Raw genomic sequence first — 24,287 nt, forward strand, 5'->3', positions numbered from 1 at the left:
GATGATAGTATCATCAGCAGCAGGGCATCATGGGGATAAGGGGCAGTTAAGTCCTGGTACGAGCTCTCAGCCATGATCTCAGCCTGCTGCATGCTGTTACAATACATGCACTTTGTGTGTCTGTACACAGTGATATCTGCAATAGCTCGGACATTCATTCACTTGTTTGTTCACCACCTGCAAATCTACAGCACTGGCTGTTGTTCTTGACATGTTACTAAGTATATGCTGCCTTGTGTCTCAGTCACAGGCCATCAGTCTTGCAACAGGATAATGACCTAAAACACAGCTAAAAATATCCAAGGAGCAAAACATTGGACTATTCTCAAGTGTCCTTCTTTGAGTCTTCTGGAAAAGCACCATTCAAACCAGAGACAATTGGACCATTTTGCTCATTAAGCTAAAATAATTTAAAAAAGCAGGGAAGGTTCATAGAAATGTACATTAATGATTAAAATCTGTAAAATATGAGTTAGAAGAATTTATTTTCACCACTGGGATATTGTGGCGTCAATGGACTACATTCTTCAGCCAGAATAACAATAGCACTGCCCTTCATCCATGAATCAAAGTATCACACAAACAATGGACAAATACAAATGACTTACAATTTCTTGGAATTTTGGCCTTACACTCCCACTTAGTGACATACTTAGGACATTACACAATTTCGCAAATTCACTGGTTGCTCAGGCGCCAAATTTTTAGCTGCACCAAATTTTAGGAGCAAAATGTCACCATGTAGGAGCAGTCTGGAGGAATTAAGAGAATCACAGAAATGTATCAATGTTAGAAAGGCAATAAAGTACAATTAATGAGTGTATTGTCGTTTCCAAGTTACAAAGAATAGAATAAAAATGTTGATGCACAATTTGGATTTGCAAATTACAGTAGATATTTCAGTTGCATGTGAATACAGAAATGGTTTCAATCTTGACTGCATCCCACTTCAAACATCCGTTATTGTTGCAAGACACTGTCGTCTATTCAACGGACACATGGATTCATGTTAAGGAGACAGAGTTGGGCTTGAACAATAAATACATTTGCATCAATCACTTGCTTGGAATTGTACACTTCAGTATTAAAGAAAATAAAAGTCTCAAGACACTGTCTCATGGTGATGTGCATTGTTTACTTAGGTAATACAAAAATGAGAGGCAATTTCCTGATGGAGCTCCAGTACCTGGCCCCGACAGTACACTGGTCAACCCTGCTTAGTAGGAAATCTAAGAGGCTTAGTACACTAATGCCCACATGGCCGCAGGTAGCTACAATGGCAACAAAGAGCCTCTGATATCCAACTAAAGTCAAAGTGAGTAAATCAACATCATACAAAACATGAGGCACAATCATATTCAGAAGTTGTGTGGATAGTACAAAATCCTTCACTTTAAATGGCACACACTATCAATTTCAAGGTACAAATATTAATAAATACTGTACATCAGAATATAGAAGCCTCTTTTGATAGGAAATAAGACCGTTGTTTGGTTTTAGCAGCAGGGCATAAAACCTAATTGTTGACAGCGTTTTGTTCTCTCACACAAAGGGCTTCTTCAGCGAAAATCCCTGCTTTAAACCACAAGAGGCGCCCCCGGTGGAAATAAAAATTGTATGTGCAAATCACTGAATTCAAACTTCCACCAATTGTTCAAAAAAAAAAAAAAGTAAGAAGCTTGAAACGCAGCACTTTCAAGTCATTAGGGGAAGTATTCTAGGGCCAGCAGACATTCCTCCGTAATCTTTCATTCCAAACAACCTGAAGACTTTTTGAGTTTTCATTGCATTATTGGAGATGAATTAAGATGAAGTTATTTCATGGCTTGTGTCCAGCTATCAGCAGCCTTTAAGATGAGGGAGTGCAGAAAGTTTGTCAACCTTTCCCAAAGCTGCTGCACTTTCGACCCCCTTGAGCCACTCTTTACATTTCCTCATCACAGTCTCGTCTACGTCTCCGTCCTCTTCCTCATACTCAACATCATCATATTTATGCTGGTCGTTCAAAAGCGAGATCTTAACGATGGCTGTGATGTCCTGTTCTCCATCCTCCAGCTTGGTCACCTGCGCGCCTTTGGAGCTCCCCTGCGATGCTTTTTTGGACGGGAAGACGCGCCTGTGGCGGAAGTCCGCGGAAGCGCAGCATTTTTGTTGCTTCGCCAGCATCTGCTTCTCCAGATTTCTCTTCTGAATGACAAGGATAGCCTCCGGTGTGAGGCTGAGCGTGAACTGGAGCTCCTTCTTTGTTGCGTCCTCTTTGCTTGCGAGGGGTCTGCCGGAGTGCGCGGAGGAGGAGCGCCTCACTTCTGCGGTCGAGTCCTGAGCTTTAGTCGAGGTCAGCCACGAGCATTTTCCCTGGACCTCCTTCTGCGATGGGTTTTGAGACTTCTCTTGCTGTGTCTTGCGCCCCAAATTCCTTAAATTAGCTGTTGTCCATGATGTGGTCTGCTTCTCCTTCCCGGAGTCTCTCTTCTCACCACTGCTTTTCTTTTTGCTGAATAGATCCCTTGCAGGAGAAGGGATCTTCTGTTGGAGACTAATAGGTGGGAAAGGCATTTTCAGAACGCAAATTGCGTTATAAAAATGTGCAAAAAAATGCTTCAAAGTGCAAATCGACACCAGCACTCTAAGGGCATCATCCGGAGTGGGTGCACCTGTTGTCCACACAAGTGAGCGTGGAATTCCGCTGCGAGCACTCATGCCCCCACGCCTTTATGGTAGCAAAACCGAGGGGGCGTGGTCAGGAGAAACGCCAAACAAAGACACTGCGAGGAGGCGCTGATGTCATGAAGCTACTAACTTCCGATGAGAGACATATCACACGCAACGAAATATGAATCATACACACTAAAGTGTGAGATGAGTGGGGTCTGCTTCAGTCCTGGTGCTGTCATCATATCACATGAAAGAACGTGTACTACTCTCAAAACGTTCAGCAACACCACACGTAAAACGGATTTTAAAAGTCTTTGGGAACTATTGATCCCAGTCTCATCATGCGTCGTAGAAATGTGTGATCAAAACTTTTAACGGGAATACACTCAGTACATTCAGTTCTTTTGCCACGATGGAAAAGAGAGGATGATAATTTCCTCCTAAAGTTGGATTGCTCCTCTATTTGTCACCACCTATTTTAAAATTATGGCTACACGTTTCTAATATTGTGGCCTATTATATAGGTCCCTTGACAAGCTGGACATTAAATATTAAAAGAAAAAAAAAGCATGTCTCGCGCATACTTTTGATTGGAACCCTTCAGTCAATAAATAATGTCATTTTACTCATGTGAATCGAGGGTCTATTGTGGCACCATGAAGGGTTCGGCCAGGGGAGAAATAATAATAATAATAAAAACAATTATCTAAACATTGATTTCTATTCCTCACACTCTCAGATTTCACAACTTCTGACAGTCTTGAAAGTGGATTAAAAATTTAAGGGCTTCGCGTGAGAGGAATCATTCAATCTGTATTCATTAAAAATTGCTTGATCATTTTATTTTTACAATTTAAGGCATTTTGCACATAATTGGTTACCTCATCATGGAATGAGAGCCTCAGATGTCATTTACAATGTTTCAGTGTAGAGATGATCACATTATAAACAGGACTACATAAGGAAAGACAAACATAATATGTATTAAGACTACAATAATAGTTCTCCATGATTTTAATATCCCCCTAAACTGCTTGTGCTGTTGTATACCTTTGTATTCCTCTTTACAACTTGTTTGGGATCCAAAAAGACCAAATGGGTTTGGGTTAGGAATGAATGAATGAAGGAATGCCTTCATTCTGCAGCAATATTTGACCCCTCAGATTTCAGAGATTTGCTTGTTACTTGAATAAATTGTACTGAAGGGAGACTTTGTCCATAATCCTTCTTTGCAAAAGCCTAACAAAATGATGAGGGGAGGTCTTTGCGCAACACTCATTGCAATGCAGTTGTTTGGGTTACGGAAAGAGCACAACGTGACTTCTTAAAAAAAAAGAACTAAGCACCTGTAAAATGTCAGGTTTTGTGTATGAAAAACGTGTTTTGTTGTATTTTCATACAAAAGCGTATGTCTTTCTGTCACCATAATACGAACAATCTGCACCTATGATGGGGGTAGCTAAAGTAATGAATCTTCCGGCAGAGGTTGTCATGACAACTCAATTCTCAAAGGCTATGATGCCATCATGCTGGAGCACACAAGGATCCTGTTGGAAGCTATATTGGGTTATTAGGTCACGAAAACCACATTGCTCAGAAAAGCGTAACTAAATGGGTCATTGTTGCGTCTGGCTGAGAATCAAATTTTAAAATGCTCAATTTTAATGTCATTTACTGAGTGGGGGAGGGGGCTAATATACACAAAGTCTACCAACATGTGCGCCTAATTTTACACTGTTTAACTGGGAAAACTCAAGAGCTGTGGAGTTCAAACATGCCAGTGCAAAAATCGCTGAAGCAGTGCCTCATGAGCTCGAGGGCAATTTTTTTTTTTTTATTTCTATTAAAACATAGAAGGCAGACGCTCATATGAAGACAAAAACCGAAATGTGTTTTGGCAGCAGTGTCCGTGTTCTAATTTGAATAGAGTTTAAGAAAGCACACGTCAAGCAAGATTTAATTTATAAATAGATTAGCCGTATTTAAGGATATCCCCCCCCCTGCACTTGTACAGTGGATTGCGAAGCACAGGAAATTTCAATTACTTTATGAGCACTCAAGCAGCCTCAAACAACCTGAAATATCTATCTTATCTTTAAATATATTAAGCATTAAATGCACTCACAGCATAAAGTACAAAAGTAAAATCTGATCCAAGGAATAGACCTTCAGTTAACTCAAAAAGGCCACTATAATAAGCAGTAAAAAAAAAAAATTGAAATAAACAAAAACTATATGTATATTGCAGTTGCATATGAGGACCAGTCTCCACATGAAAGAGTGTATTCCAGAATCTTAGCTCAGACAGGTAGTGAAGCATTTCATCACAGCGTCTCTGTAGGAGGAGGCAAATGGTCTAATTAGATCAAGCACACAAATACAATTTATGATGAACAGCCATGTAACGGAAAAATCTTATGGAACGTACGAACCCCCCAAATCATCCAGGGATAAATGGGCTGACATCCCAGAGGACAGAATGCTGTCATGCATGTAAAATGCAAAGTGACAAAAGAGCTCTTCCGGGCTATCTTACTATAATTCGGGTGGGGCATCTCATAAATAAGTGAGAATGTTTTGGCGGGGAAGCTCCGTATGTTCATGGTAGTGGTGGGGCCCCGTTTTGCCAGGTGCTCAGTGTTGAGCAATGATGCAAGAGGAGTCATCGCCATGGCAACCACAAACCATTGCCATCTCCGTTCCCCTCGCCACATTCTGTTCTTGCCATGAGAGCGTTGCTATGCAGACTTCGCCTGCAGCCTCAGTTACATTTCAGTGGAGGAGGTGTGAAGCCCGTCAAGGTTAAAAGGAGAAGGGGGGTGAATCATAGCCTGGCTTGGGGGGAGGGGAGGTCAGTTTGCGAGAAAGGAGCCTTGCTCCTTCTCAAGCTTTGGCTATGTACGCCAGCATCCTTTTCCATCTGCCTCAGGTTTTTTATTTTTTTGTTTCTCTTGATGCTATTTTTTGCATCACTTCACAACTCCATGAATAAATAACACACATCTGAGACCTCCCCCGTTTCGTCTGAAAATGTAGAGCAATGTTAGCCTCAAAGCACTGTGGGAATTGCACATATGGCATGATTCTGTTCTTCACCTACTTTCGGTGAGGAAGCTTATAAACAGGAAGACAGGTAAAACACATTAAAGGATCAAGTCCTCTTGCCATAAGGTGTCGTGGGTGGCCCTAATTCAGTTTGAGCGTGTTATAAAAAGTAACCTCGCTTTTAAAAGCTTGTCAACGAAGGACACTAATGGGCTGACCAACATATTTAAACAAGGAGCAAAATGAACAATAAATGAGCATTAGAATGTCAAACTTTTATTCTCAGGAATTTGGCTTGTGGAAGGGAAGGGCAGCATGCAAGACCGTCTTTGTTTTGTTGTCAGCGTTTGGACAAGGGGGGAGGGGGACTATGGGGAGGTTATAGCAGGTTTCTCAGCTGTTGGGAGGGATTATGGGGTCACCAAAACACACACAGTACCCAGGCTTTGTTGGGTGGAGGGATCCACTCTACAAATTGGACATAATCCTGCCCGCATCTGGATTGGCAAAACAACATCACACCTCGTGCTTGTGCTTGGAGGATGGCCATATGGAGGAATGTGACGGGTAGTAATGTCTGCCTTAACTGTCACGACTAGGGGAATACCAAAGATGTATTCACTGTCAGTATGTTTTCGAGGCATTTACACTCTCCATTGTTCACATCTAAAACGGTGGCAACAAGCTCCTGTGCTTATGAGATTAATATTCATTTTCATGTCCAGATCTCAGGAAAATGTTCCTTAGAGCATCCCTTTGCCGAGGGATAAACTAATTAGAGCTACGTCAGACCTAGCTCTGGCCAAGGGAGTGGTATTATTGTATTAGAGAAAAAAAAATTATATCATGACAAAAGAAAACGTCACAACGCAACAAAGCGCCTGTGAAACAACAAGCATCAATTTGTTTGACTTTTAAGAGGGGTGAATGAGTAGTACAGGGAGGGAGGGGGGAGGATTACCTCCAAATGGGGAAAGCAAACAGTGGTACATTTAGAAGTAAATAAAAACATGTTTTTCACTGGTCTCAAAGATAACTCTTTCTTGCGTCACGCTTAGAAGGGCAAGGAAAAAACTTAAAAAACATTGAGGACGGACTGCAGATGGGAGAATCCCTCATCACTTTTCATCATGATTGTCTTACCTGGCAAAAGGAATGTAGGAGATGCTGTACCTGAATGACAAAAAAAAGAAAACAGAGAAGACAATATAGAGTAAGATACAATTTCTATAAAAATGCCCTTTACACACATGATCTCTCAGCAGAATTTGACATTTTACTATATGCTTGATTTACATATTCGGCATGTGGTGGGGTTGTAAAGGTTAAAACGTGGCAGAAAAGAAAAACACAAAACAGAGGACTGCATTTGTAACTGAACTAGATTAGGATCAGTACTATCATGAGTACAGGACATCAATCCTTGTGCCAATGAAGAGATTTCAAAACAAGACCAAAGACTGTGGGCTAAAGAGTGTAGTTAGTGACTATTTTATAAAGCTCCCTGGTAACATATGTCAAACATGAGAGGAATCTACAGCAGTTGGATGATTAACAATAGCTTGAGCTAGCCAAGCCATTAACACCAGCTTTTAGCTGTTAACATCGATGGGTGCTATTATGTGCACATTTGTGCTAAATTAATCTAATAAAATAAAATAACAAAAAACAAAGTTTCTTATTTGTCCTCCACCAAAGACTATCTAGTATTACTATAGACACACTCTGTTTTAGGTCATGTGATCCTGTCTTAGGTTTGCAGCATTCAGCCTGAAATCTGGACTTTGCCCAGTCTAGTGTGTGGGTCAGTGGCTATGTTTCACGCAGACGGCTCAGCTCTCACGTGGGCGTGTACTCTACCATAGTGTCTGTGCAGAATGAGCCTGGGATGTGTGACTAGTGGTTTCCGTGGTGATGCCTTGAGGAATGCTGGCAAAAGCGGAAATGCATGTTCCAGACGTAGGTGAAATTGACGGTTGTTGCGACATGGACAGTCATGCTGACAAAATGCTTTTCTTTTTTCTTTTCTTCCACCCACAGAGCTTTCCAAGGTCTTTCACTGACACCCACAAGTCCTCAACCAAAGAATCTAACTAACTACTATTATGCCAACTGATATTACTCCATTCTTCTGCTAAAAAGCTATTAACATTATTTTGGCAGTTAAGAATGTTGATATATCAATTACACCACCCATTCAGTTGAAAAAGTAAATGGAAATGGAATGAGATGATGTGTATTATAAATTATGATGGCCAAGTACAGAGGCTTTGTCCTGAGTATAAACAGACAAAGCAGTTCAATAAAAACTGTCTATCTTCCACCTGCCAGGACCACATACTGTCTGAGTAAGACGAAAGTAGGTCCACGCCAAGTCAGGCACCACCCGGCCAAAACCACGCTGACCTAGCTGGCAAACAATCAGACAAGACTTAAACTAAGCCTACTGCATTCCATCTGCAGGAATTGGTGCAGGTTTCACCGCAGTTTTGAACATTGCGCCATATCTGGGTAAGATAACATAACAGCTTAACTATACGGACACCTTACGAAGATCAATGTAAAGTACAATATCAGCGGAAAGATTGAATCAACAAACACTTTTTTTAAAAAACACAGCTTAAACTTGCTTTTCAGACACATACCTTGCGTTTTCCGTGGTAGTTTAATTATTCTGACAGATATACTATATTGTTACATCATGTTTGCATAGCAACTGTTAGCATGCTTGTCTGTCCCTGACCACAAGCCAGAATGAAAATGCTCATCAATGACGTGCATCAGCATTTTCTCCACTCAGGTTGCCATAAAGCTTTTTGCAAGCGTAACAATAGTTAGAATGTTGTCACTTGAACTAATCTCCTTTAAAATGCAAACTGACCACAGGGCACAATGTAAAATCCCCTTGGCTCTGCCTCAGCAGTTTCTCTCACTAGGGTGCTATATGATAACATAAGTGCCAACAGTGTATCAATTCACACTGGAAATAATATGTAAGGACAGGGGAAAATGTCAAATCTTGCAAATCTATGCATCTCACAGCTTTCTCAGCTCTTAAATGCTCCCAACTCCTTGTTTTTTACCAACAGTCAGAATCGGACCGCTGCAAAGACTGTCCTTTTTGCTGTAGCCAATGTTTCAACTAATTCTACAAGTCAAGCACAAAATGCAACAAATCCCAGGTCAACCACAATTTCAGCAATTTGGTCAATGTTAAAGAAAACACTTTTGGCATTTATTGTTCGCACTTACCACGTCATTGCGAGAAACTGGAGAATACAAAAGATGATGGCCAATCCCTTTTTGTGCCACTGTAAAAAAAACAAATATGTATTTTAAGCATTGTAAAGACTCCATCAAAACACTGAAAAGCGCTTTGCCTCTTGTCAACTTACCCAAAACACTGCGCAAAGTGTTAAGACCAGGCAGAGCTTGTTGGGAAAATGAAAGAAATGTTATTAGTCTCTCTGTAACATTCACATTATTCGGTCTAGTCCTTGAAAATGTGTTTTACAGAATTAAGACTTTGTGAAAACATTAAGATAGCGGTGCCAGTAACAATGTTCTTACCAGCATAACAATGGTCGCTATTAGTCGAGTTGGCTCAAACATGCGCTTTAACTGCTTTACTGGTCCCATAAGGAAGCAGGTACTATTGGAGACAAGGTAGGCTAGTTACACAGTATCTTCAAGAATAAATCAAACATTACAGGTGAATTTCATTCACAATTTTTAAGCTATAAACAAACAAAAAAATCAAATTTAAGGCAGCATTCATTCATTTATTTCCAAATAATTAAAAATGTGGCCACTGGCCAACATAACATATCGTTTCAATATTTAAAACACCACGCCAGGAGAACACAATCAAAGTTTCCTGATACTTCGATGACGTCAGTGATTGCATCCTGACGGAAGCTTCCCCCAATGACAAAGCACAGCTCTATGCTCAGCTGAGCTATGAGTGGGAGGATGGTGCCTGTGGAGCGTCACATCTGCTAGATGAGACTCTGTCGACACTACGCTGACGCTCAGAAGGCTGATACACACACATTATACTGCATTGAGAAAGTCATTAACTGTCATGTATCATAATAGGAACGTTAAAATTGCTTTTTGTGATCCTGTCTTGCTCGGGATTAGAACCTGGGCTATGACCTAGTTTCCTAAAGAGTAAACATGGAAAATAATGACAAGCTGTCAATGTTAGCAATCTTAGTACCCCTCACTATATGTCTCGCTATGATTAAGTCTCACCTGGCAAGAGCGGCAAGATTGCCCAATGTGTAGAAAACGGCAAAGAGTTTGATTCCATTTGGAAGGAACAGCAGAGCTGAGCCCTGAAATGTAAAAAAAATAAATCATTTCTGTTAGCGAGTGAAAATAAGGGGGGGATTATTTTTTTTATTTGCAACTATACAAAAAATAAGGATAATGACAAGGACAAAATATGATTTCATTTGATACCAAAAACAGGCTTTTTGTCATGATTTTGTGTGTATATTGATTATAAAATTGGTTTGAGCATTAATCGACAGTTGGCAACGGTATAAATAATAAACCCATGGCCCATTTTGGGTCTTGACCACATGATATAGGACAAATTCACTGCAAACACACAAGGACTGTTTTCTTGATATCATTGATTTACTTTTGTGCTGTATCCCCAGGGTATTAATAAATACACACCAGACAGCTAATGAAATATGAAAGCAAGGCGGGAGCACTCACAAGTATTGAGCACAAGATGCCTGAGGCGAAGCATATGACAAACCATTTCACCCTGGTGCTGTAGCTGAGCGAGGAAGCATCGAGGACCTAGTGACAACAAAAGGAGGAAGTCATACAAAAAGCTTATGTCATCCACACTGAGGGCTGCACACTTCCTGATAGCATTTTATACTTGCTGAAATTTCAAATACTACATCACAAAAGACACTATAGTTGCCAATTAGAAGACACAATTAACCAGATTCTGCAACCTCTGACATGCTGAGATGATGCACTGGCGTGGATATGTACAGGACTGTCTCAGAAAATTAGGATATTGTGATAAAGTTTTTTATTTTCTGTAATGCAATTAAAAAAAAATGTCATACATTCTGGATTCATTACAAATCCACTGAAATATTGCAAGCCTTTTATTAATTTCATTTTTGTTTTTTAATTGCATTACAGAAAATAAAGAACTTTATCACAATATTCTAATTTTCTGAGACAGTCCTGTACAAGACCCAAGTTGTCATTTATAGAATACATTATAGAATAGTTGTGTCATCTCGTTCACATAACTGCCTTCATCATCAGTCAATCACATGATGAACTCGAGTCTAAACTAAAGTTAAAAAATACACTGATCGGCTGACAAGATGGAGTGTAACGTCAGATTCTTACCTTATTTTAGCATCCTTTGGATAGCATGTAACAAGCATCAAGGCATAAACGCATAAACACAAAAATATAGAAATGTATATAAAGCAGAGAAGTGTAAAGTTTAATGGACATTATTGACTGAACTGAAAAACTCCAGTACACTTCACAGCAACGACAACCATCGATTAACATTATAGGGAATATAAAAAGTAATTATCATCAATTATTGGCGGATCAGTACGTTTAGTGCAGTTCTATCAAGATAAAGCTTGTTACTTGAAACTGTTGCGCCCATTAGCATCGTATACTGCAGTTTACTGCAATCATGCGCTACCTGAGTCGTGAGACCAAGTTCTTCGTTCTCTTCTCGGCCGTTTAGCACACGACGAAGTTTGTCCATGGTCTCGGGAAGATGACAAATTAATTAGACGTAATACAACCCCAATTTCTATAATTACTTGTGTGCATTGGGAGAATATTGTCAGAAGTTCGAGCACTGTGGACTTCCTGACTCCCCGAATCGACCCACTCTTATAAACTGACTTGAGGTCAAATATGATGCTGAAAGTTACATTAGCTGAGCGCGTTTCATGGTCTAAACAACTGACTCCAGGTCAGTATCGCTCTGCCCGGGGTGTCGTCTTCCTTTATCGCCTCTTCCACTTCCTGTGAAACGTCCGCACGAATTGTTTGAAAATGTAATATTGGGTTTTGGGTGTTGTTTTGATGACACCAATATTGATTTGATCGTTGATTATTTACTTACTGATTTCAATTTATATTGTTAAATAAAATGATCAGTCACATGATACGGCTAGAGTCGATCCCTTACCTAGCACGATTTGCTTTTTGACCCCACCTAGTGTATTAAGGCGGCGGCACAGCTTAAAATATACGCGCTCTTGACAATTCGCCCCTACTTTGTGAGTTTTTAAAACTAATTAGAATTTGTCTCTACGACCAATGCATTGTGTGCACGATTAAATGGATATTTGGGAAATAACATTTTTGACAAAGCTTCACATATGCAGCGAGGCAGAAAAGTGTGATTCATCATCTATGGAGAGTTGTAGACGTTCTTTTGTCACGGACGGATATGCATTCGTCGACAATCAGATGAAAATGGAACTTTTAACAATCATTGGGAAGGTTACTAGAAGGGCCTCTTTATTCTCAAACGCAGAAACGAAACAGACGGCTTTTATGGCACTGCAGTGTCTAGTCTTGACCACATGGTGACGAAGTTGCGCAGATAACCTAAATTGTTTATTTATGGTGGGAAAAAATTAATTAGAGACAAATAATGAATATTAACTTGGTTATTAATTTCAGGTCCGTACAGGTTTAGAGTATGGACCTAATTATGTGTCGAAAAAAACAAAAGGGAAGAAAAACAGACGCGATTTTAATGGGGTTTTATTTCAGTCATTTTTTATTATGCACATTTTGACTAAGTAGAAATGGACTTCCATATATTTAACATGCCAGTAATTGTTTTGTTAGTTTTTTTTCTTCATATTTAAATTATTTTCTCCTACCCGGCCCGCCTCCTGTGACGTTGCGGTAAGTAAACTTTTTCTACCCAGAGGCCAACGTAATTTGGTAACAACAAGTCTCCACACACAGCGCCTAAGCTCTCCTGGGTGATGTAGGTCAGTCGTCGTGCAATCGAGTCTGCGCTGGCATCATTGTTGTGGGTATTTTCCGCCTGCTTGGATTGAGAAGTGCAGAGGAAAAATGGCAAAGAAGCTCACTTCAGATGCCTGGTTGGGATTTATACTCTGCACCGCAACCATGGCACTGACTGTGTGGAATTCCAGCAGTGGTAATGTGTTTAATTAATTTCACGTCTCTACGCAAGTAAATTTGACTCGATGCAAGAATAATTGTCCGTAATTGCAGCTCAGACGAAATTAAACGCTTTCAAAGTGCCAACCTGAACCTGTGAGCGCACTTTGAAGACCTGAAGAGAGCAAAGCGGTCTCCTTTGGGTTGATCTGTCTGTGCGTCTTATCTCACTAATGTCATCAAATCTTGATTGTTTCTTTGTGAAACATATTTTGGAAAAAAAAGTTTACGTTTTGGCTTACTCGTCATGTTAGAATAAACTTAAGGCCATATGTTTATCACACTGACTTGCAACTCCCAATCATTTAAAGCATATTGGCATTTATTGTGTAACGACTACTTCTTAACTTTGTTTTTTCCCCCTATTCGATTAATTCAACTAATGCCGCGCTAAACTAATAAATAATTATTGGGCACAATTTCGAAGCAAACTAACTGGTATTTTGGATCTTGGACTTTGTGTCAATAGTGTCTGACTTTCCAACTTTTGAACAGAATAAATACTATAACTCAACAGCCTTGTGATAGGTAAATATTGACATGTTTTCATTGGATTGATTATCCCAACAAATTTAGTTTGTGTGTTTATAAGGTTTAAAAAAAGAATAAAAGTTGTATTGTACAAAATAATGCAACATTAGTGAACCTATTACACTGTTTATAAAACCCAATTTCATTCAAACCTAATGTGACTGTGTAAACAGCCCAAGAATCCAGCAAGCATCTCCATCGGCCCATCAGGACCTCTGAGCCCCTCGTTGTGTCAGGCAATGCTTCCAAGATGTACCTCAGCCCGGATGAGCTAAAACGGCTCAATTTTAAGACCACCACAGATTTCATCCAGTTGTCGGAAGGACATGAGGCAAAGTTCAGCTGCTCGATTGACATTCCTGATCCCCAGCTTGAACCCACCATCTTGTGGATGAAGAACGGCCAGGACCTGGCTACGAACACACAAGTAATGATTAGTGAACTGCAGACCATCACAGACAAGGCAACAACTCTTCTTTATACTGTCAGGTACGTATGTAGCCCTAAAGTTCTCTTTAGCCTTCTTTTACTTTTTGTAATGCAATAGTATAGTTACTGCCATAGTAATTCATATACTTTAAAGTTATGAAAATAACTTATTTTAAAATGACAATGAAAGTATAGCCACAATTTGATTTCAAAAAATGCGTCTGATGAGATTTTTAATCACAACTAAAAATGGGAGCGGGCTTGTAGCTAAAAAAGAAGGGTGCTTTGACTTACCATAAATGATCAGTGTTCTATTGTGTCATTGTTATTTTCCTCTTTAACTCATCATACTGATACTTTTGCAAAAGTGTAACAAGTCCACATACAAAAGGCAAAGAGCACTTGGTAAAATCCACACTTAGAAGGTGAGGGAGTGAGGGAAGAGTTTGTCTAGGACCTGCATTTATTTCTGAATTGAACTTTGACATTTTAAAATGTGTCACAGCATTACCCAGGTGCAAAGGGCAGACGCTGGCGAGTACCGCTGCAGGCTCAACATCGGCAACATGATAGTGGAGTCTCAACCTATCACCATCAAGGTAGAAGGTAAGTCCAAAGTGGGATCAGGCACTTGTTTAGAGCTACGCACTTACCGCAATTATTTCTTTTTTGTAGGTCTTCCAACCTTTATTCAGCAACCTGGAGACAGAAACACAACAAAGGACACTCCTTTCACTCTGTCATGTGAGGCGGTCGGACCTCCAGACCCCGTTAAGATTCGCTGGCTGCGTGATGGAATACCCGATAGTGACTATGATAGCTCACCCAGTACTTACCATGTGGAAGGTGAGCAAACCTTGTTGTTGTCAAATTTGCACATTGTAACTGTCTTGCACAAATGCATGACTCTTAAAGTAGCTCAGTGGAGAAACTCTTGAGTATTATTATCAAATCGACAAATAGAAAGAAAATGATTTCTTATAATAGAGACAAATTGAGCTGGCGTGAACTCAAGTTGCATTTGTTTGTTGGTGGTTTCTGTTCTGTTTCATCTTCACTACCTCAGCATGTCCTTGTGCTTATACAATGAGATTTTTTTTGCAATCATATTTGGTCTCATTGGCGCTATTCTTCTACAACATTTAATCTTTTTAAACTCTAACGTACACTATATTAGAGGGCTATTATTTGGGCCATTATTGCCTTTATTTTTTTTTTATTTTTTAGGATGGACAAACTAAAGTCCCTTGAAAATTCTGAGGTGAACCTGTTAACATAATAAAACCCAACTTGATTTTAATATTGGATGAAACACATTTGTTATGACAAGGATACATTTTTGACTCAGTGTGTCCTTCAGGCTCAAGGCTCCTCCTATGGGGCAAAACATCCAGTTGCGCAATGGGTTAAATGTTCAGAGCTGTGCTTTTTGGTCCAGTGTGTACAAGGGCCCGGGCAGGAAGGGCTGGAGTGGGGGGTTATACATGCATTCCGTTCGGGGGTTGGCTCCAGAGACAAAGACCTCATTCATAGGACAGCCCACTTCCCAAGCAAGGAGGGGCTGGAAGCTGCAAGCTACCAGAACTCAGTACTTTCACTACACACGTTGCACTTGTTTTATGCAGCAAGTGCTCCTATTTCCACATAAGGCATCTGCAAGAGTTCATATCAAGTGTTAAAGAACACTACACAATCTGTTTGACCCCCTATTTGTTGTTAAATATCACAATTTCACCTCACACATCTTTCAGTATATCTTACATAAATGTAAAATATATAATTTATAAATCAAATGGTAAATTTACTCCGCCTTTGAGAATAAGTGATGACCCATATAGAAGCTTGCCAGTCAGTGGGTAGCTCGTGAGCGGCTATCACGAGCTTGTGTGTTTTGGTCTGCAAGTGGTTTCTATTCTGCTTCATCTTCGCTGCCTAAGCATCTCCACTGTGCTGATCCAAAGAGATTTGTACCACCAAGGCTGGTGTCATTGAGGCCATTGATAATGTTAGTATTTAGACACACACAAAAGTTCTACAGCTCTCCATTTGTATCAGTGCATGCAATTATCTTTTGTATTCTTCTTCTTTACTTATCATCTTAAAAAAAAAAAAAAAAGTCTGAAACTACACCAAAATGTCAATCCTCTGATGTTCACTGAGCTGTAGTGAGAGACACTAATGTTCCTCAAGTTGTAAACCATGAAAACATTTAATCATATTTGTCATCTGGAATGGCTTAAAATTTCTGTACACGTTTGCAATATTAATCAGTTTTACAGTCTGAGTCATGGCAACGGTGCTTCGTAAAATGATTGTATAGTTTACTTCACATGAAGTAAAATCCAGTTGGGTTCACTGAAATGTGGTGGTACACAGCAAGAAAACAAAGTCTCTCTCATTGGCTTTATAAATGGAAAGCTAACATTTCTGGCAGTTTTACAACAACCTCAAAATTATAGGTTGCTCGACCTATGCTGCAAAACTTCCTTCTACTGTACTCTCAGCCAACCCACTTGCTACTCTGAACTGGTTGTTTCCATCTCAGTCATCAATTTACCCGTGCTTACCATAAAACCAGAATACAAATGCCTCATCTTTGTGTATTTTTAGTGCCAAATATATATTTTTTGAGCTATTCCTTTTTTACACATAAACACCTTAGAATAGAAACTGGTTTTCTGTAATTATATTTTGGGTGGACCATTAGTTCATGAAATGCTGGGGCAGACTTAAATTCTCAATTATTGGATTAAAACCTTTAAACAACCTTTTGCATGTAAATAATATTTTTCAAGCATCTTAATTTTACAAAAAATATTAATCATGTATAGCACAGATTTTGGTGTGACACTCTTCTCCAAAAAACAGTCATGATTGAAGCTTCCCTTTCTGTTTTTCCACATTTAACAAGAATGACTTATTCCAGTTGCAACTTGAGTCAAACCTGCTCACTCTCCATTTTGCTTCCAACATCTGTTGGCTGTGTACTCAAAGGCTAAGGCTTGTAGTCATGGCACTTTTGCAACTTGCCCAGAAATTTGCTAAGGTATTTGCCCATTACTCCCAAAAGCTTCGCTGAATTCTTCAAGTCCTCAGTTATTTGCACATCAGACTTTGAGAGTCACTGTCATTTAGAGTTAAAAGCAGAAACATGTGGTGCAGTTTGTGTTTGTGTAAAAAGCATGGCACTGTTTACACTAGTGCTCCGGGGAAGGTCAAGACACTCTTAAAAATATAAACAAAACATCCAGTTCTTTCTCTCTGGCTGCTGTTTGCTTAGCTCGGCTTCCGAAATTGAGCACAAAAGCGGCATTTTTTCCAGTATTTTTCAAACGGAGAAAAGTTTCAGCCTTTTGACTGACAGAAAGCCAGGCAGTTTTTCTAACCGTTGAGTATAGTGAAGAAGAAATTAAAAATAAGAATGTGTCATTTTATAGTTTGATGACATTCTCACTTCTGAAGAAGAGACGAGACCTGTTCCGTCTTTCGTCTGCACAAAGAGAATACCTAGTTATGGTCAAAATTAGTGTTATTAGACATTCAGTGTTTCCACCAAATAATCAGCACATACTTAACACTGAGTCATCCTCTCTAATGTGTTTACTAAAGGTGTCAACAAGTACACTCAGTTCAACTGCGAAGCTTACAACCAGAAGGGGGTCAGTACATCCAGAGAAGCAAACATCAACATTAAAGGTATGCCACAAATGCTGATGACAACAAAAAATAGCAACTTGTTTTTGGAAGTGTCAAAATATTTTCTCTTGTCCTTGAATGAACATTTTTTTGGAAATATTACTATTAACTGAGGTTTTAATGGATTGTGTTTTTGCCAATGTTAGATTTGATTGTGTTTTTCAGTGCTTCCAAAGACTGTGTCTAACTTGACTGTGATTGCAAGGGAGTCCAATAAATTGATACTAAGCTGGGTGCCCGGACATGACGGTTTCTCTCCATTAGCCAAGTGTCACATCAGGGTGAGTGTCACATCTGCTCCTTTATTTTCATTAACCCTCCTCAGATATATCACTGCATGTTTTCTGTGTGATCCAAGTTGAAAGAGGTGAGTCGCAGGATAGGGGAGGTGACCATAACCAGGTTCATCAATGCCACGGTGCCGCCATTCCAGTGTGAAATCACTGGACTTCAAGCCATGACTTCTTACAACATGAGTGTTTCCTGCAGCAATGAGGTGGGGGCTTCTCCGCTCTCACCTTGGATTCAGAGCAACACAACTGAGGGAGGTGCGTGACTACTTTAGGAACCATCCAACAGTTTACAAGAAAATATAATTTCCATTGAGGTTGAATGTCTTCTGTGTCTTTTGCTATTTCATTAAGTAACATGGCATCAATCATGGTACAATAGTTGTACTTTTTTTTATTGCTTTGAATCATAGCAAAAGATACCTTGAAGTACTTTTCATATGAAGCAAGTTTTGAATGGTCCACTTTTTGACTCCCATCTACACACAGCAAAAAACTGCAACAACAGAAAGCTACAAAGACGACTGCAAATATTATCAGTCTTGAGATACAATTTCAATCCATTTCAAATACCCTGCAGAAAAAGCTATTGGGATTGGAATGTTCTACCTGCTCTACATCTGACAAGTTCCTCCAGTTTTCCTCGAGACATTTCGGAAATAGGAGCGGTCTCACCAAAAGAGTTCCTACAGGGTGGAGTTTCCCTTCAAGGGACACTGTGGGGGATATTTTAGCCAGGAAAGGACCACATACCAAACTGTTATCAAAGTTTAAACCGAACATTCTTTACATGATTGCCTTTTTTTTCCACATAAAAAGTATTATGGTGCCATATTACTATCATCCTTCTGTTATCCAGTGCCATCAGTCTATCCTCGAAATGTCACCGTGCAGCTGAATGAAACGTGGCTGGTGATCAGGTGGAAGCCTCCACCGGATGATAAGATAAACGGTATCCTGCAAGGCTATGACATAATTGTCCGACATGGAACGCATGTGAACAAGGTGAGCAAGTGATTCTGCTTCTAGTTAAATAACTGCCAATTGATTAATTGGGGATTCACTTTTCCCATTTTGATATAGGACACTTAGATGACCAACTCCTACTAGTTGTATCATGTACTATGTAATTGTGTATGCAAGAAACATATATCAATACAACCCATTTGTGGCCAAATTGTGGATTTTCAGTAAGTAGCCAAGCATTACATAATTCGAAAACTTACTAACAGAGAATGACAAATATGACGAGAATGTGACTGAGCCTATGGTCAGCAAATTTCTCTGTCAACAAACTAAGGAAGACGGAAAAGAAAGAATGCAAGGAATTTTATAGACTCTCCAGGGCAGTTGTTATATTAACCAATAATAGTGATTTCTTTTTTCCATTATGGGTTTATCTCTTGTGGCCCTGCAGTAGTGCTTTCTAAGACAATGGCATATTTCCTGGTCTTCCTGTCTGTGTGGAAGTTAAGGAAGCGATTGTGAAAAAATAAATTGTCAATGTTTTTCTTCATTTGTCATGTGGCTGTGAGTCACCACAAAGTCAACGGAATATGAATACAACAGGATGTGTATAGTAGGCTTAAATCTCCTTTGTGTTGTCCATTGTTGCTGACGTCACAACAGCGCATGCTATACAAAAGCCTTCCGACATCAGCACTAACTGGAAATGCGCTCATCATTATCAATGTATCGGTACTACAGACAAAAATGAATCATAGGTTCTGCATCCCCTGTCAGTCAGTCAGCATATTGGAGGAACCATAGATGCTACCATGTAATGTTGTGAAATACGAGACTGTCTGTCACATGGTGACCTCCATTGCAGCTGGCCATGTTTCCTTCTTTCAAGGCATTATTACTGGTAGCCTGCGCACACTGTTTTTTTGAGGGGAATTATGTGGGAGCGGAGGTTTATTCCTGTCAATGTGGCTGGAAGATGTTATGTCAACAAACTCAAGGTTGTGGTACGAGAGGTTACACGGCGTGTTCATGTTTCACTTGTATATTCTTGTCTTTTTGAAACCATTAAACCTTTGACCTTATTCTTTCGGATTCTTATCTACTTGTAATGATTAACTTTTAAGATAATTGCTCAGCAAATTATAATATTGTGGCACCATTATTTATGTTCAGATCCACAGTTACACCAACACGGCCTTTGTGGCGCTGCACGATTTCAACACCACGTACAGTGTGGAGGTGGCTGCATGCACACGTGCTGGGAGCGGCATGGTCAGCCCACGAGTCTGGCTGTTTGTGCCAGAAGACAGTAAGCCACGCTCGTGATTTATTTCCTCATACTTGAACTGCCCCAAATTTGTTTTGCGCATAAGTGAGAAGAGAAAAATGACATTATACTCATGTACTGTTTGCCATCCCCCAGAAGAGCATTTACTTGTTTTGACACTGGAACTGATTTGTAAAATTGACAATTTGCCATTATTTCCTTTGAAAACAATTCTAAATTTGAACAAATTGGATCTTGACTAGTGAATTAACTGAATGAATTCTATTTGTCCATTTTCTATTTCTAACAGCTTCCTCCCTACAATATGACTTGTTGTATGATCCATGTACTGTATGGCTTTCAATTGAATTTGAATTTTAAAAAATTTTAATTTCTCTGTTTTAGAATCAGGTCCATCACCGTCCACAAGCCCCGGCACAAAGATTCCAGATTCTGTCAGTGTTGTTCTGGGTGTGGTGTGTGGAGTCTGTCTTTTGATGCTTGTCCTCTGGGTGGCTATCTGTGTACACAACAGGACATCTGACTCTTGGCTTGGGTATGCTGAGATTTCTGGACTCAAAGTCGATCCAATCAAAAGCCTTTCTCTAAACTTGATAATCTTATCTTTGAAATAGCTTTGCTTTGCTTTCTCGTCTCGTAAAGTAGTTGACTCATCTTTTTACTGCATGAGCTTCTGGAGACTAGAAAAAAATGTGACACTTCCATAAAGTGTCTTTGCTTCCTCTTAATCACTCCCCTATGCACCTGAACTGAGTGTTTTTGTGCAGCTGCTGGTTTGCAAAGGTTCACAACAAGTCACTAGACATCAGTGACTCAGTCTTGCCTCTCAGGATGCAGATATGATTTTGTCACCACACACAGTTAGGAAAACAGCAGCTGAATTCCAAAAACAACTCGGAGAGAGTCCATGCTTTGACTGTCTATTGTACTGAATCTCACTCACTATAATGACCTAAGTGTGCGCAGTGTCTGATGATCTTTTCTGTCTCACCATCTCCCCCTCCAGACGGTTGTTGGGAAGTGGACAAAAGCAACAGCCGATGGTCCAGTACAAACCTCAGAGATCCTACAATCGGTCTGCTGTCGGAATAACTCGTATGTTATAATATCATTACAGCAGTCACAAAATGGAACACTTTTAAAATCATGGTCATATCAACATATATTGCACTTGAGTGATTGAACAATTTTCATTTATATTGATATTTGAATTTGGCACAAACAAATCTAAAATGATCCATCTTAACATACCTAACTTTGTCAGCAGTTGTAAACTTCGGTGTCAGCGATGAACTCCATGCCAAACTGCAGGATGTGATGGTCATGAGGAACTTGCTAACCATAGGAAAGGTGCTTGGAGAAGGTGAATGGGGGAATGGACAACCATGACAAATATGTATATTTACTCCAGACTGAATTTAACAGTATTTTTCTTTCCCCATCAGGTGAATTTGGCTCAGTGATGGAGGGTCATTTAAGACAACCAGTTGGAATGTCAGAAAAAGTTGCTGTGAAGACAATGAAATGCAAGTCTTTTTCTTTCATTTTTTCTTTTTAAAGCAATTTTGCAATGATTTAATTGCAATACTATTTTTTTCCTGTTTTTGAAACAGTGGATAGTTTTTCCCAGAGGGAAATAGAGGAGTTCCTGAATGAGGCAGCCTGCATGAAAGATTTCCACCATCCTAATGTCATCAGGCTGCTTGGTTAGGACCAACACAACACATTTTCAGTGTTTTGTTAAAAAGAAAAAAAAACACACACACATTACCCTTTTTGAGTTTGTGTAACATTGTCACCCTCTTTAGGTGTGTGCCTGGAAATGGGAGCTGGACATTTCCCCAAGCCTATGGTCATCCTGCCCTTTATGAAATACGGAGACCTACACACCTTCCTGCTGCGATCACGCTTGGGCGAGAATCCAGTTGTAAGGAATCAGATATTGTGTATAATATAAGCACATCTCATCATATATAATCTGCCACATTAATGTTATTCCACAGTTCTTACCAACACAGACACTCCTAAAGTTCATGGTGGACATTGCCTCTGGAATGGAGTATCTCAGCGGGCGCAACTTTCTGCATCGCGACCTGGCCGCTCGCAACTGCATGTGAGTTATTGATCTGGCTGAGCTACTTTTTAATATGTTTAATATTTACTTATATGTTGATCGGTTTCCCCCTTAGGCTGCGAGATGACATGACGGTATGTGTTGCTGACTTTGGCTTATCCAAGAAGATCTACAGTGGAGATTATTACCGGCAAGGCAGAATTGCTAAAATGCCTGTCAAATGGATAGCAGTTGAGAGTCTGGCTGACAGAGTATTTACTGTCAAAAGCGATGTGGTAAGCGCCCCAGTTGTTATTCTGTACAAATCTACACTTAAGAGACTATAAAGCGGCGGTCACCAAACTTTTAAAACTAAGAGTGACTTGTTGGGTGAAAACACAGATTTTCGTAATTGTCAATAATGATTTATAATGAGGGAAATTGATAAATAATAATATGGAATATAATTTCTACAGCTCTCTGCAAGTGTTTTAATTTTTAATGATCACAACAACTGCTGAGCTATAGATAAAATCCAAATTGTACCTTCCATTTCATCTGGCAGTGGGCATTCGGTGTTACCATGTGGGAGATCGCTACACGAGGGATGACACCATATCCCGGCATTCAGAACCACGAGATTTATGACTACCTCCTTGAAGGACACAGGCTGAAGCAACCAACAGACTGTTTGGATGATCTGTGAGTGTTTTCTGCTCAGTTCACTCATTTGGACTTTTTTTGTCTAAACGTTTTTATCCTTGTGACTAGGTATGAGATCATGTATAGCTGTTGGAGGGCCGATCCTCTGGACCGACCCCTTTTTTACCAACTGCGTGAAATGCTGGAAAAAATCACAGAAAGGTTTCCAGAGTCTTTTAGCAAAGAGGATATCATCTACATCAACACCAGCTTCCAGGATGAGAGCCCTGATGGAGAGGCCACGGAAGATCCTATGCTCTGCTCCTCACCTTCCTGCAGCCACCAGGAAGCAGAAAACGCAATAATTACTGCGGACGTTCACGGGAGCATGGAGGATGACGATGACGATAGTCGTTATGTGGTGGTTATCTCCCCAGATACGTCACTGAGATCTCCAACACTGGACACTCCTCTTTTGTCGAGTGGATCGTCAAGTCGCTCAAATGGCAGCATGGTTCCAGATGGTACACGGACAGATCACAACTCCAGTGATATTTCCCACCTGCTGTAAAAGTTTGGTTGTCAAAAAGTTCTAAGATATTGTATTGTATTGTATTTTGTACCATACTGAATTGTATTAAAATTTCCCTACAGTGGTTGAGTACTAAACATTTTGCTATGCTCCACTAAAACCATCTGTAGTGTAATTTAATTTTATAAACAAATGATGATTTGATCCTCTTAATGGCATTGTTGCTGTCAACCCGAGTTCAACCTTGTTGATGTTTGCACATATATTTAGAATCCACTAGACTGTGAAATGGTTTACTTTTGTGTTTTGTTGCTGTTGATGTGGATAATGTAATGTAAATAACCTACGTAAATGCATTGTATAGTGGAAGAATAAATAATTTATAGAATACAGTATTTTAGGCCTATCATTGTAACATTTTAAAAATGTTTTTGTGGTCCTCAAAGTGGTTATAAATATTTTATATAAAACCCACCCACAATTATTCACAAATGGTTTTTGACCTATACTCAAATGAATACACTACAAAGTCAAAATATTTAATGTTCAAACTGATGTGTTGTTTTTTTTTTGCAAATATTCTCTGATTTTGAAGGTGACACATTCCAAAAGAGTTAGGGCAGGGGCAACAAAAGGTGGAGAGCATGATTGGAAACAGTTCCGTGTAGAGGTGTCAAAATTAATTGACAGCTATACTATTCATCAAGTATTTTAAACGAAAAAGAACTATGGTGTGGAAGGACTCGTTTTATGTGTTTTGTAAGATTTTCAGTGGGAAAAAATCTTCTGAAAGAAGTAAGACACAGATCTGTTTGAGACTGCTGGTCTCATGCAAATCAATTGATCGTTGAAATTCATATACATTATATTTATAAGTAATCATGGTGTCATGAAAAGTCAAGTTTCTATCTAGTCTTTATTTCTCTAGATACATAATTG

At 39.6% G+C, this 24,287-nt stretch overlaps 3 protein-coding genes across 4 annotated transcripts; 1 reads left to right on the forward strand and 2 right to left on the reverse strand.

Moving 5' to 3' along the window:
• Window positions 1-466: 466 nt before the first annotated feature.
• Window positions 467-3,242, reverse strand: prr18 (proline rich 18). The gene has a single exon (XM_088384476.1). The coding sequence runs from the start codon at window positions 2,698-2,700 to the stop codon at window positions 1,840-1,842; it is 861 nt and encodes a 286-aa protein (XP_088240602.1). The 5' UTR covers window positions 2,701-3,242; the 3' UTR covers window positions 467-1,839.
• A 229-nt stretch (window positions 3,243-3,471) lies between these two features.
• On the reverse strand, window positions 3,472-11,693 carry sft2d1 (SFT2 domain containing 1). The gene is made up of 8 exons (XM_088384478.1): window positions 11,408-11,693; window positions 10,432-10,518; window positions 9,958-10,040; window positions 9,271-9,352; window positions 9,096-9,131; window positions 8,953-9,011; window positions 6,844-6,873; window positions 3,472-4,990 (listed from the first exon to the last, which is right to left on the reverse strand). The coding sequence occupies exons 1-8, from the start codon at window positions 11,471-11,473 to the stop codon at window positions 4,951-4,953; spliced, it is 483 nt and encodes a 160-aa protein (XP_088240604.1). The 5' UTR covers window positions 11,474-11,693; the 3' UTR covers window positions 3,472-4,950.
• Window positions 11,694-12,657: 964 nt separating this feature from the next.
• On the forward strand, window positions 12,658-23,743 carry mertka (c-mer proto-oncogene tyrosine kinase a). 2 transcript variants are annotated; one of them, XM_088384471.1, is made up of 19 exons: window positions 12,658-12,898; window positions 13,626-13,941; window positions 14,387-14,487; window positions 14,557-14,727; window positions 17,491-17,577; window positions 17,743-17,858; window positions 17,936-18,125; window positions 18,727-18,872; window positions 20,007-20,142; window positions 20,506-20,656; window positions 21,128-21,216; window positions 21,386-21,484; window positions 21,567-21,647; window positions 21,735-21,827; window positions 21,930-22,048; window positions 22,125-22,234; window positions 22,311-22,470; window positions 22,740-22,876; window positions 22,946-23,743. In XM_088384471.1, the coding sequence occupies exons 1-19, from the start codon at window positions 12,811-12,813 to the stop codon at window positions 23,385-23,387; spliced, it is 2,832 nt and encodes a 943-aa protein (XP_088240597.1). In that variant the 5' UTR covers window positions 12,658-12,810; the 3' UTR covers window positions 23,388-23,743. The 2 variants fall into 2 exon arrangements, with proteins under 2 accessions (XP_088240597.1, XP_088240598.1); XM_088384472.1 differs by having other exon boundaries at window positions 12,659-12,898; window positions 21,389-21,484.
• Window positions 23,744-24,287: the final 544 nt, after the last annotated feature.

The sequence above is a fragment of the Syngnathus floridae genome, chromosome 9 (assembly GCF_059516105.1).
Source record: "Syngnathus floridae isolate MCC-2025c chromosome 9, RoL_Sflo_1.0, whole genome shotgun sequence".
NCBI classification, from domain to species: Eukaryota; Metazoa; Chordata; class Actinopteri; order Syngnathiformes; family Syngnathidae; genus Syngnathus; species Syngnathus floridae.